This window comes from Corvus moneduloides, chromosome 27 (assembly GCF_009650955.1).
Source record: "Corvus moneduloides isolate bCorMon1 chromosome 27, bCorMon1.pri, whole genome shotgun sequence".
NCBI classification, from domain to species: domain Eukaryota; kingdom Metazoa; phylum Chordata; class Aves; order Passeriformes; family Corvidae; genus Corvus; species Corvus moneduloides.
Window position 1 is genome coordinate 1,335,439 of NC_045502.1, and position 13,866 is coordinate 1,349,304.

At 53.5% G+C, this 13,866-nt stretch overlaps 1 protein-coding gene and 1 long non-coding RNA gene across 2 annotated transcripts in view; both read left to right on the plus strand.

Moving 5' to 3' along the window:
* SNRNP200 (small nuclear ribonucleoprotein U5 subunit 200) overlaps positions 1 to 13,866 on the plus strand; it is a 100,247-nt gene that overhangs the window by 40,610 nt on the left and 45,771 nt on the right. Inside the window, 4 exon segments of the mRNA XM_032091811.1 lie at positions 6,424 to 6,621; positions 9,297 to 9,449; positions 11,806 to 11,886; positions 13,355 to 13,438. Of these exon segments, the coding sequence (XP_031947702.1) occupies positions 6,424 to 6,621; positions 9,297 to 9,449; positions 11,806 to 11,886; positions 13,355 to 13,438 (516 nt within the window).
* LOC116435754 lies at positions 7,339 to 8,213 on the plus strand. Its single transcript, XR_004236844.1, has 3 exons — positions 7,339 to 7,574; positions 7,882 to 7,943; positions 8,192 to 8,213. It is a non-coding gene; the product is annotated as an uncharacterized LOC116435754 (long non-coding RNA).

Consider the following 13,866-nt stretch of genomic DNA (forward strand, 5'->3'; position numbering starts at 1 on the left):
TGGTGGAGTTGGGATGGGATTTTAGGGATTTGTGTCCTTGGATCCATCCCTGGTGGAGTTGGGATGGGATTTTAGGGATTTGTGCCCCTGGATCCATCCCTGAGGGAAACTGGGATGGGATTTTAGGGATTTGTGCCCCTGGATCCATCCCTGGTGGAGTTGGGATGGGATTTTAGGGATTTGTGCCCCTGGATCCATCCCTGGTGGAGTTGGGATGGGATTTTAGGGATTTGTGCCCCTGGATCCGTCCCTGAGGGAGTTGGGATGGGATTTTAGGGATTTGTGCCCCTGGATCCATCCCTGGTGGAGTTGGGATGGGATTTTAGGGATTTGTGCCCCTGGATCCGTCCCTGAGGGAAACTGGGATGGGATTTTAGGGATTTGTGCCCCTGGATCCATCCCTGGTGGAGTTGGGATGGGATTTTAGGGATTTGTGCCCCTGGATCCATCCCTGAGGGAAACTGGGATGGGATTTTAGGAATTTGTGCCCCTGGATCCATCCCTGAGGGAAACTGGGATGGGATTTTAGGGATTTGTGTCCCTGGATCCATCCCTGGTGGAGTTGGGATGGGATTTTAGGGATTTGTGCCCCTGGATCCATCCCTGAGGGAGTTGGGATGGGATTTTAGGGATTTGTGCCCCTGGATCCATCCCTGGTGGAGTTGGGATGGGATTTTAGGGATTTGTGCCCCTGGATCCATCCCTGAGGGAGTTGGGATGGGATTTTAGGGATTTGTGCCCCTGGATCCATCCCTGAGGGAGTTGGGATGGGATTTTAGGGATTTGTGCCTCTGGATCCATCCCTGAGGGAAACTGGGATGGGATTTTAGGGATTTGTGCCCATGGATCCATCCCTGAGGGAGTTGGGATGGGATTTTAGGGATTTGTGCCCATGGATCCGTCCCTGAGGGAGTTGGGATGGGATTTTAGGGATTTGTGCCCCTGGATCCATCCCTGGTGGAGTTGGGATGGGATTTCAGGGATTTGTGCCCCTGGATCCATCCCTGAGGGAGTTGGGATGGGATTTTAGGGATTTGTGTCCTTGGATCCATCCCTGGTGGAGTTGGGATGGGATTTTAGGGATTTGTGCCCCTGGATCCATCCCTGAGGGAGTTGGGATGGGATTTTAGGGATTTGTGCCCCTGGATCCATCCCTGGTGGAGTTGGGATGGGATTTTAGGGATTTGTGCCCCTGGATCCATCCCTGGTGGAGTTGGGATGGGATTTTAGGGATTTGTGTCCTTGGATCCATCCCTGGTGGAGTTGGGATGGGATTTTAGGGATTTGTGCCCCTGGATCCATCCCTGAGGGAGTTGGGATGGGATTTTAGGGATTTGTGCCCCTGGATCCATCCCTGAGGGAGTTGGGATGGGATTTTAGGGATTTGTGCCCCTGGATCCATCCCTGAGGGAAACTGGGATGGGATTTTAGGGATTTGTGCCCCTGGATCCATCCCTGGTGGAGTTGGGATGGGATTTTAGGGATTTGTGCCCCTGGATCCATCCCTGAGGGAAACTGGGATGGGATTTTAGGGATTTGTGTCCCTGGATCCATCCCTGAGGGAAACTGGGATGGGATTTTAGGGATTTGTGCCCCTGGATCCATCCCTGGTGGAGTTGGGATGAGATTTTAGGGATTTGTGCCCCTGGATCCATCCCTGAGGGAAACTGGGATGGGATTTTAGGGATTTGTGTCCCTGGATCCATCCCTGAGGGAAACTGGGATGGGATTTTAGGGATTTGTGCCCCTGGATCCATCCCTGGGGGAGTTGGGATGGGATTTTAGGGATTTGTGCCCCTGGATCCATCCCTGAGGGAGTTGGGATGGGATTTTAGGGATTTGTGTCCCTGGATCCATCCCTGGGGGATTTGGGATGGGATTTTAGGGATTTGTGCCCCTGGATCCATCCCTGAGGGAACTGGGATGGGATTTTAGGGATTTGTGCCCCTGGATCCATCCCTGAGGGAAGTTGGGATGGGATTTAGGGATTTGTGCCCCTGGATCCATCCCTGAGGGAGAATGGGATGGGATTTTAGGGATTTGTGCCCCTGTATCCATCCCGTGTGGAGTTGGGATGGGATTTTAGGGATTTGTGCCCCTGGATCCATCCCTGAGGGAACTTGGGATGGGATTTTAGGGATTTGTGCCCCTGGATCCATCCCTGGTGGAGTTGGGATGGGATTTTAGGGATTTGTGCCCCTGGATCCATCCCTGAGGGAAACTGGGATGGGATTTTAGGGATTTGTGCCCCTGGATCCATCCCTGAGGGAAACTGGGATGGGATTTTAGGGATTTGTGCCCCTGGATCCATCCCTGAGGGAAACTGGGATGGGATTTTAGGGATTTGTGCCCCTGGATCCATCCCTGAGGGAGTTGGGATGGGATTTTAGGGATTTGTGTCCCTGGATCCATCCCTGGTGGAGTTGGGATGGGATTTTAGGGATTTGTGCCCCTGGATCCATCCCTGGTGGAGTTGGGATGGGATTTTAGGGATTTGTGCCCCTGGATCCATCCCTGGTGGAGTTGGGATGGGATTTTAGGGATTTGTGCCCCTGGATCCATCCCTGAGGGAGTTGGGATGGGATTTTAGGGATTTGTGCCCCTGGATCCATCCCTGGTGGAGTTGGGATGGGATTTTAGGGATTTGTGCCCCTGGATCCATCCCTGAGGGAAGTTGGGATGGGATTTAGGGATTTGTGCCCCTGGATCCATCCCTGAGGGAGCTGGGATGGGATTTTAGGGATTTGTGCCCCTGGATCCATCCCTGGTGGAGTTGGGGTGGGATTTTAGGGATTTGTGCCCCTGGATCCATCCCTGGTGGAGTTGGGATGGGATTTTAGGGATTTGTGCCCCTGGATCCATCCCTGAGGGAGTTGGGATGGGATTTTAGGGATTTGTGCCCCTGGATCCATCCCTGAGGGAAACTGGGATGGGATTTTAGGGATTTGTGCCCCTGGATCCATCCCTGGTGGAGTTGGGATGGGATTTTAGGGATTTGTGTCCTTGGATCCATCCCTGGGGAGTTGGGATGGGATTTTAGGGATTTGTGCCCCTGGATCCATCCCTGAGGGAAACTGGGATGGGATTTTAGGGATTTGTGCCCCTGGATCCATCCCTGGTGGAGTTGGGATGGGATTTTAGGGATTTGTGCCCCTGGATCCATCCCTGGTGGAGTTGGGATGGGATTTTAGGGATTTGTGCCCCTGGATCCGTCCCTGAGGGAGTTGGGATGGGATTTTAGGGATTTGTGCCCCTGGATCCATCCCTGGTGGAGTTGGGATGGGATTTTAGGGATTTGTGCCCCTGGATCCGTCCCTGAGGGAAACTGGGATGGGATTTTAGGGATTTGTGCCCCTGGATCCATCCCTGAGGGAGTTGGGATGGGATTTTAGGGATTTGTGCCCCTGGATCCATCCCTGAGGGAAACTGGGATGGGATTTTAGGGAATTTGTTGCCCCTGGATCCATCCCTGAGGGAAACTGGGATGGGATTTTAGGGATTTGTGTCCCTGGATCCATCCCTGGTGGAGTTGGGATGGGATTTTAGGGATTTGTGCCCCTGGATCCATCCCTGAGGGAGTTGGGATGGGATTTTAGGGATTTGTGCCCCTGGATCCATCCCTGGTGGAGTTGGGATGGGATTTTAGGGATTTGTGCCCCTGGATCCATCCCTGAGGGAGTTGGGATGGGATTTTAGGGATTTGTGCCCCTGGATCCATCCCTGAGGGAGTTGGGATGGGATTTTAGGGATTTGTGCCCCTGGATCCATCCCTGAGGGAGTTGGGATGGGATTTTAGGGATTTGTGCCCATGGATCCATCCCTGAGGGAGTTGGGATGGGATTTTAGGGATTTGTGCCCATGGATCCGTCCCTGAGGGAGTTGGGATGGGATTTTAGGGATTTGTGCCCCTGGATCCATCCCTGGTGGAGTTGGGATGGGATTTCAGGGATTTGTGCCCCTGGATCCATCCCTGAGGGAGTTGGGATGGGATTTTAGGGATTTGTGTCCTTGGATCCATCCCTGGTGGAGTTGGGATGGGATTTTAGGGATTTGTGCCCCTGGATCCATCCCTGGTGGAGTTGGGATGGGATTTTAGGGATTTGTGCCCCTGGATCCATCCCTGGTGGAGTTGGGATGGGATTTTAGGGATTTGTGCCCCTGGATCCATCCCTGAGGGAGTTGGGATGGGATTTTAGGGATTTGTGTCCCTGGATCCATCCCTGGTGGAGTTGGGATGGGATTTTAGGGATTTGTGCCCCTGGATCCATCCCTGAGGGAGTTGGGATGGGATTTTAGGGATTTGTGCCCCTGGATCCATCCCTGAGGGAGTTGGGATGGGATTTTAGGGATTTGTGCCCCTGGATCCATCCCTGAGGGAGTTGGGATGGGATTTTAGGGATTTGTGCCCCTGGATCCATCCCTGAGGGAAACTGGGATGGGATTTTAGGGATTTGTGCCCCTGGATCCATCCCTGAGGGAAACTGGGATGGGATTTTAGGGATTTGTGTCCCTGGATCCATCCCTGAGGGAAACTGGGATGGGATTTTAGGGATTTGTGCCCCTGGATCCATCCCTGGTGGAGTTGGGATGAGATTTTAGGGATTTGTGCCCCTGGATCCATCCCTGAGGGAAACTGGGATGGGATTTTAGGGATTTGTGTCCCTGGATCCATCCCTGAGGGAAACTGGGATGGGATTTTAGGGATTTGTGCCCCTGGATCCATCCCTGGGGGAGTTGGGATGGGATTTTAGGGATTTGTGCCCCTGGATCCATCCCTGAGGGAGTTGGGATGGGATTTTAGGGATTTGTGCCCCTGGATCCATCCCTGGTGGAGTTGGGATGGGATTTTAGGGATTTGTGCCCCTGGATCCATCCCTGAGGGAAACTGGGATGGGATTTTAGGGATTTGTGCCCCTGGATCCATCCCTGAGGGAAACTGGGATGGGATTTTAGGGATTTGTGCCCCTGGATCCATCCCTGAGGGAGTTGGGATGGGATTTTAGGGATTTGTGCCCCTGGATCCATCCCTGGTGGAGTTGGGATGGGATTTTAGGGATTTGTGCCCCTGGATCCATCCCTGAGGGAAACTGGGATGGGATTTTAGGGATTTGTGCCCCTGGATCCATCCCTGGTGGAGTTGGGATGGGATTTTAGGGATTTGTGCCCCTGGATCCATCCCTGAGGGAGTTGGGATGGGATTTTAGGGATTTGTGCCCCTGGATCCATCCCTGAGGGAAACTGGGATGGGATTTTAGGGATTTGTGCCCCTGGATCCATCCCTGAGGGAAACTGGGATGGGATTTTAGGGATTTGTGCCCCTGGATCCATCCCTGAGGGAAACTGGGATGGGATTTTAGGGATTTGTGCCCCTGGATCCATCCCTGAGGGAGTTGGGATGGGATTTTAGGGATTTGTGCCCCTGGATCCATCCCTGGGGGAGTTGGGATGGGATTTTAGGGATTTGTGCCCCTGGATCCATCCCTGAGGGAGTTGGGATGGGATTTTAGGGATTTGTGCCCCTGGATCCATCCCTGAGGGAAACTGGGATGGGATTTTAGGGATTTGTGCCTCTGGATCCATCCCTGGTGGAGTTGGGATGGGATTTTAGGGATTTGTGCCCCTGGATCCATCCCTGGTGGAGTTGGGATGGGGTTTTTTAGGGATTTGCTGGCAGGGATTGGGTGGTCGGGGTGTTCTTGGAAAAGTTTTTGGTGTGGAAATAGAAATTCAGAGAATTCCAGGCAAAATCAGGGATTTCTTGGAGGGTGGGGGTGTTTGGGGGTTAATTCCCGAATGTTTTCCTGGTGTTGGAGAGGAGCCGGTGTTTGGAAAGGGGAGGTGAGAGAAGGGATGAGGGACCAGGAAAAGCAGCGTTCCTGGGAAATTTGGGGATCAGGAAAAGCAGCTTTCCTGGGAAATTTGGGGATCAGGAAAAGCAGCTTTTCCTGGGAAATTTGAGGATCAGGAAAAGCAGCTTTTCCGGGAAATTTGGAACCAGGAAAAGCAGTTTTCCAGAGGAATTTGGAGCCAGGAAAAGCAGCTTTTCCGGGAAATTTGGAACCAGGAAAAGCAACTTCCTTGGGAAATTTGGGGATCAGGAAAAGCAGCTTTTTCTGGGAAATTAGGGACCAGGAAAAGCAGCTTTTCCGGGAAATTTGGGGACTGGAAAAACCAGCTTTTTCTGGGAAATTTGGAACCACGAAAAGCAGCTTTCCTGGGAAATTTGGGAACCAGGAAAAGCAATTTTCCAGAGGAATTTGATGCCAGGAAAAGCAGCTTTCCTGGGAATCCCAGCTGGATTTTGTTGGAATTCCGCCGGGATCCAACGGGATTTAACTCCCAACTCCGCTCTGGACCTCCCTCGGTGCTTCCCGGGCTTGCCAGGACATCCCTGGGATGAGCCAGGATTTGGGAATTCCTTAGGATGCGGTGAACTGGCTGGGATACACGTACCTGTACATCCGGATGCTGCGCTCCCCGACGCTCTACGGCATCTCCCACGACGACCTGAAGGCGGATCCGCTCCTGGAGCAGCGGCGCCTCGACCTCGTCCACACGGCGGCCCTGATGCTGGACAAGAACAACCTGGTCAAGTACGACAAGAAAACCGGGAATTTCCAGGTGGGATGGCAAGAAAAGCGGGAATTTTCCAGTGGGATGGCGAGAAAACGGGGAGTTGCTAGGTGGGATGGTGAGAAACTGGGAATTTCCAGTTAGGATGGTGAGAAAAGCGGGAATTTCCTGGTGGGATGGCGAGAAAAGTGGGAATTTTCCAGTGGGATGGTGAGAAACTGGGAATTTCCAGTTAGGATGGTGAGGAGAGCGGGAATTTCCTAGTGGGATGGTGAGAAAAGCGGGAATTTCCTGGTGGGATGGTGAGAAAAGTGGGAATTTCCAGGTGGGATGGCAAGAAAAGCAGGAATTTCCAGTTAGGATGGTGAGAAAACGGGGAGTTTCTAGGTGGGATGGTGAGAAACTGGGAATTTCCAGTTAGGATGGTGAGAAAAGCGGGAATTTCCCGGTGGGATGGCGAGAAAAGTGGGAATTTCCTGGTGGGATGGTGAGAAACTGGGAATTTCCAGTTAGGATGGTGAGGAGAGCGGGAATTTCCAGTTGGGATGGCAAGAAAAGTGGGAATTTCCTGGTGGGATGGTGAGAAACTGGGAATTTCCAGTTAGGATGGTGAGGAGAGCGGGGATTTCCCAGTGGGATGGTGAGAAAAGCAGGAATTTCCCTGCAGGATGGTGAGAAACTGGGAATTTCCAGTTAGGATGGTGAGAAGAGCGGGGATTTCCTGGTGGGATGGCAAGAAAAGCGGGAATTTCCCGGTGGGATGGCAAGAAAAGCAGGAATTTCCCTGCGGGATGGTGAGAAACTGGGAATTTCCAGTTAGGATGGTGAGAAAAGCGGGAATTTCTCAGTGGGATGGCGAGAAAAACGGGAATTTCCCTGTGGGATGGTGAGAAAAGCGGGAATTTCCGGGTGGGATGGCAAGAAAAGTGGGAGTTTTCCAGTGGGATGGTGAGAAACTGGGAATTTCCAGTTAGGATGGCAAGAAAAGCGGGAATTTCCCTGTGGGATGGTGAGGAAAGTGGGAATTTCCCTGCAGGATGGTGAGGAGAGCGGGGATTTCCTGGTGGGATGGTGAGAAACTGGGAATTTCCAGTTAGGATGGTGAGAAAAGCGGGAATTTCCCGGTGGGATGGTGAGAAGAGCGGGGATTTCCTGGTGGATGGCAAGAAAAGTGGGATTTTTCCAGTGGGATGGTGAGAAACTGGGAATTTCCAGTTAGGATGGTGAGAAGAGCAGGAATTTCCTGGTGGGATGGTGAGAAAAGCGGGAATTTCCAGGTGGGAGAGTGAGAAAACGGGGAGTTACCAGTTAGGATGGTGAGGAGAGCGGGGATTTCCTGGTGGGATGGCGAGAAAAGTGGGAATTTCCTGGTGGGATGGCGAGAAAAGTGGGAATTTTCCAGTGGGATGGCAAGAAAAGCGGGAATTTCCACGTAGAATGGCAAGAAAAGCGGGAAATTCCCTGTGGGATAGTGAGAAAAGCGGGAATTTCCCAGTGGGATGGCGAGAAAAACGGGAATTTCCCTGCGGGATGGTGAGAAAAGTGGGAATTTCCTGGTGGGATGGCGAGAAAAACGGGAATTTCCGGGTGGGATGGTGAGAAAACGGGGAGTTACCAGTTAGGATGGTGAGAAACTGGGAATTTCCAGTTAGGATGGTGAGGAGAGCGGGGATTTCCTGGTGGGATGGCGAGAAAAGCAGGAATTTCCCGGTGGGATGGTGAGAAAAGCGGGAATTTCCCTGCGGGATGGTGAGAAACTGGGAATTTCCAGCTGGGAGAGTGAGAAAATGGGAATTTCTCAGTGGGATGGGAAAGAAAGCAGGAATTTCCCGGTGGGATGGCAAGAAAATGGGGAATTTCGAGGTGAAATGGGAAGAAAACTGGGAATTTCTAGGCGGGATGGGAAGAAAATGGGGAATTCCAGGGGGGGTGGAGAGAAACTGGGGAGTTTTCCAGTGGAGAGGAAAAGAAACTGGGAATTTTCAGGTGGGAAGGCAAGAAAAGTGGGAATTTCCAGTTGGGATGGTGAGAAAACTGGGAATTTCCCAGTGGAATGGGTTATCCCGGCCATTCCCATGGTTTATCCCGGCCATTCCCATGGTTTATCCCAACCATTCCCGTGGGTTATCCCAACCATTCCCATGGGTTATCCCGGCCATTCCCATGGGTTATCCCAACCATTCCCATGGGTTATCCCAACCATTCCCATGGTTTATCCCGGCCATTCCCATGGTTTATCCCGGCCATTCCCATGGGTTATCCCGGCCATTCCCATGGGTTATCCCAACCATTCCCATGGGTTATCCCGGCCATTCCCATGGTTTATCCCGGCCGTTCCCATGGGTTATCCCAACCATTCCCGTGGGTTATCCCGGCCATTCCCGTGGGTTATCCCGGCCATTCCCATGGGTTATCCCGGCCATTCCCGTGGTTTATCCCAACCATTCCCATGGTTTATCCCGGCCATTCCCATGGGTTATCCCGGCCATTCCCATAGTTTATCCCGGCCGTTCCCATGGGTTATCCCAACCATTCCCGTGGGTTATCCCGGCCATTCCCATGGGTTATCCCGACCATTCCCATGGTTTATCCCAGTCATTCCCATGGGTTATCCCAACCATTCCCGCTGTTGTCCCCACCATTCCCGTGGTTTATCCCAACCATTCCCCCCCTGCCGGCCGTTCCGGCTGTTCTCCCGCCGGCGCCGGCCGTTCTCGCGGCAGGTGACGGAGCTGGGCCGCATCGCCAGCCATTACTACATCACCAACGAGACGGTGCAGACGTACAACCAGCTGCTGAAGCCCACGCTGAGCGAGATCGAGCTCTTCCGCGTCTTCTCCCTGTCCTCGGAGTTCCGCAACATCACCGTGCGCGAGGTACGGGCGCAGCCGGAACGGGCGGCGGCCGCCGGCGGCCGGCGTCAAACACCCAACAACAGCCAACGGCAGCCAACGGCAGCCAACGGCACCCAACATCCAACACCCAACAACAGCCAACGGCAGCCAACGGCAGCCAACGGCAGCCAACATCCAACACCCAACAGCACCCAACAACAGCCAACGGCAGCCAACGGCAGCCAACGGCACCCAACATCCAACACCCAACAGCACCCAACAACAGCCAACGGCAGCCAACGGCAGCCAACGGCACCCAACATCCAACACCCAACAGCACCCAACAACAGCCAACGGCAGCCAACGGCACCCAACGGCACCCAACATCCAACACCCAACAGCACCCAACGGCAGCCAACGGCACCCAACGTCCAACAGCCAACAGCACCCAACAACAGCCAACGGCAGCCAACGGCAGCCAACGGCAGCCAACGGCACCCAACATCCAACACCCAACAGCACCCAACAACAGCCAACGGCAGCCAACGGCAGCCAACGGCAGCCAACGGCACCCAACATCCAACACCCAACAGCACCCAACAACACCCAACAACAGCCAACGGCAGCCAACGGCAGCCAACGGCATCCAACAGCCAACAGCACCCAACAACAGCCAACGGCAGCCAACGGCAGCCAACGGCACCCAACATCCAACACCCAACAGCACCCAACAACACCCAACAACAGCCAACGGCAGCCAACGGCAGCCAACGGCATCCAACAGCCAACAGCACCCAACAACAGCCAACGGCAGCCAACACGCAACATCCAACAGCCAACAGCACCCAACAGCACCCAACAACAGCCAACGGCAGCCAACAGCAGCCAACGGCACCCAACATCCAACAGCCAACAGCACCCAACAGCACCCAACAACAGCCAACGGCAGCCAACGGCACCCAACGGCACCCAACACCCAACAACAGCCAACATCCAACACCCAACAGCACCCAACATCCAACAACAGCCAACCACAGCCAACAGGACCCAACAGCACCCAACATCCAACTGCCAACAGCACCCAACATCCAACTGCCAACAGCACCCAACATCCAACACCCAACAGCACCCAACAGCACCCAACATCCAACAGCACCCAACAACGGCCAACAGCACCCAACAACATCCAACAGCACCCAACAACGGCCAACAGCACCCAACAACAGCCAACAGCACCCAACATTCAATAACAGCCAACATCCAACAGCCAACAGCACCCAGCAACACCCAACATCCAACAGCCAACAACACCCAACAGCACCCAACACCCAACAACAGCCAGCAGCACCCAACATCCAACTGCCAACAGCACCCAACATCCAACTGCCAACAACAGCCAACACCCAACATCCAACAACAGCCAACACCCAACAGCCAACAGCACCCAACAACACCCAACATCCAACACCCAACAACAGCCAACATCCAACACCCAACAGCACCCAACATCCAACACCCAACAGCACCCAACAACAGCCAACCACAGCCAACAGCACCCAACATCCAACACCCAACAACAGCCAGCAGCACCCAACATCCAACTGCCAACAGCACCCAACAGCACCCAACAGCACCCAACATCCAACAGCCAACAGCACCCAACAGCACCCAACAGCACCCAACATCCAACAGCCAACAGCACCCAACATCCAACAACAGCCAACAACAGCCAACAACAGCCAACAGCACCCAGCAACACCCAACATCCAACACCCAGCAGCCAACAGCTAACGTCAAACGTCCAACAACAGCCAACAGCACCCAACATCCAACACCCAGAAACACCCAACACCCAACAGCAGCCAACGTCAAACACCCAACGTCAAACACCCAACACCCAACAGCAGCCAACGTCAAACACCCAACGTCAAACACCCAACACCCAACAACAGCCAACGTCAAACACCCAACATCAAACACCCAACACCCAACAGCAGCCAACGTCAAACACCCAACGTCAAACACCCAACACCCAACAGCAGCCAACGTCGAACACCCAACGTCAAACACCCAACACCCAACAGCAGCCAACGTCAAACACCCAACGTCAAACACCCAACACCCAACAGTAGCCAACGTCAAACACCCAACACCAGCCAGTGTCAAACTCCCGGCCTCCTCCTGGAGAGGGGAATTTTCCCTGGAGATCTCCCAGCTCCTTTCCCGACCTCTCCCAGCTCCGTGAGGAGCATCCGGCGTAGGCAGGGAAAGCGTCCGGATGAGTTTTTGGAGAGAGGCAGGGGAAAACCAAGGAAAAGCTGGAATTGCCACCTGCTGTGGGCGCTGCAGAGCTTTTCCAGAGGGATCATCCCGGCCCTCCATCCCTGTTTTCCCTCAGGAGGAGAAGCTGGAGCTGCAGAAGCTGCTGGAGCGAGTGCCCATCCCAGTGAAGGAGAGCATCGAGGAGCCCAGCGCCAAGGTGAGCCCCACAGGGAATTCCCAGCGGGAATTCTGCTCCCTTCCCTCGCTGGGGGGTCCTGCCTGGGGCTGGGAAGCTCGGGGAGAATCCGGGGCCTCCGTGGGCGCAATGGGAGAGGGAAATGGGGCGCCAGGAAAAGCAGCTTTTTTTGGGAATGGGATGCCAGGAAAAGCGGCTTTTTTTGGGAATGGGATGCCAGGAAAAGCGGCTTTTTTTGGGAATGGGGTGCCAGGAAAAGCGGCTTTTTTTGGGAATTGGGCACCAGGAAAAGCAGCTTTTTTTGGGAATGGAGTGCCAGGAAAAGCGGCTTTTTTTGGGAATGGGGCGCCAGGAAAAGCGGCTTTTTTTGGGATATTTGGAATGAGGAAAAGGAGCTTTCCCAGGAAACTTGGAACCAGGAAAAGCAGCTGTCCTGGGATCTTGGATATCAGGAAAAACAGCTTTTTTTGGGAATCGGGTGCCAGGAAAAGCAGCTTTTTTTGGGAATGGGATGCCAGGAAAAGCAGCTTTTTTTGGGAATGGGGCGCCAGGAAAAGTGGCTTTTTTTGGGAATTGGGCACCAGGAAAAGCGGCTTTTTTTGGGAATGGGGTGCCAGGAAAAGCGGCTTTTTTTGGGAACTGAGCACCAGGAAAAGTGGTTTTTTTGGGAATTGGGCGCCAGGAAAAGCGGCTTTTTTTGGGAATGGGGTGCCAGGAAAAGTGGCTTTTTTTGGGAATGGGGCGCCAGGAAAAGTGGCTTTTTTTGGGAATGGGGTGCCAGGAAAAGTGGCTTTTTTTGGGAATTGGGCACCAGGAAAAGTGGCTTTTTTTGGGAATGGGGCACCAGGAAAAGCGGCTTTTTTTGGGAACTGAGCACCAGGAAAAGCAGCTTTTTTTGGGAATGGGGCGCCAGGAAAAGCGGCTTTTTTGGGGATATTTGGAATGAGGAAAAGCAGCTTTCCCAGGAAACTTGGAACCAGGAAAAGCAGCTGTCCTGGGATCTTGGATATCAGGAAAAACAGCTTTTTTTGGGAATCGGGTGCCAGGAAAAGCAGCGTTTTTGGGAATGGGATGCCAGGAAAAGCGGCTTTTTTTGGGAATGGGATGCCAGGAAAAGTGGCTTTTTTTGGGGTATTTGGAATGAGGAAAAGCAGCTTTCCCGGGGTATTGGATATCAGGAAAAGTGGCTTTTTTTTGGGAATTAGATATCAGGAAAAGCAGCTTTCCCGGGATATTTGCAGCCTGGGGGTTTTGCTGAGTTGGTCTGGAAAGGGAAACTGGGAAAAGGGAATTGGGCACCAGGAAAAGCAGCTTTCCTGGGAAATTTGGAAGCAGGAAAAGCAGCTTTCTTTGGGAATTGAGCATCAGGAAAAGCAGCTTTCCTGGGAAATTTGGGGACCAGGAAAAGCGGCTTTCCTTGGGAATTAAGCACTGGGAAAAGCAGCATTCCCAGGATATTCCCTGAGAGCCTCTCCGTTGCCATTCCCAGATCAATGTCCTGCTCCAGGCCTTCATCTCGCAGCTGAAGCTCGAGGGCTTCGCCCTCATGGCCGACATGGTCTACGTGACCCAGGTGAGCCGGGAATTCCCTCGGAATTCCACGGGGGAGAACCTGCTTGGTCCACAAAGAGCAAATTTGGAAAGTTGGGAATCGCCAGCTGCTCCACTCGGGCCACATTCCACGGCCATTCCCACCCTGGAAATGGAGGTTTTGGGCAAAATTGGAGGTTTTGGGGCAAAAATTCTCCTGGGAATCCGAGGTGGGAGCGGTGGGAAGCGCGGATTCCTGCCAGGGTTGGGAGTGGGATCCTCGTCGGAGCCTCCAGGGTGAATTTGGGAAGTTGGGAATCGCCAGCTGCTTCACTTGGAGGTGTTCGGGGTGGAGAATCCTAAATTGTCCTTCCGGGCTTTGGAAAGAAAGATGGGAAAAGGTTCGGAATGGCAGGATGGCTTCGGAGTGGGAAAGAGGGGATTGAGGTGGGATTTTGGGGAGGAATTCTC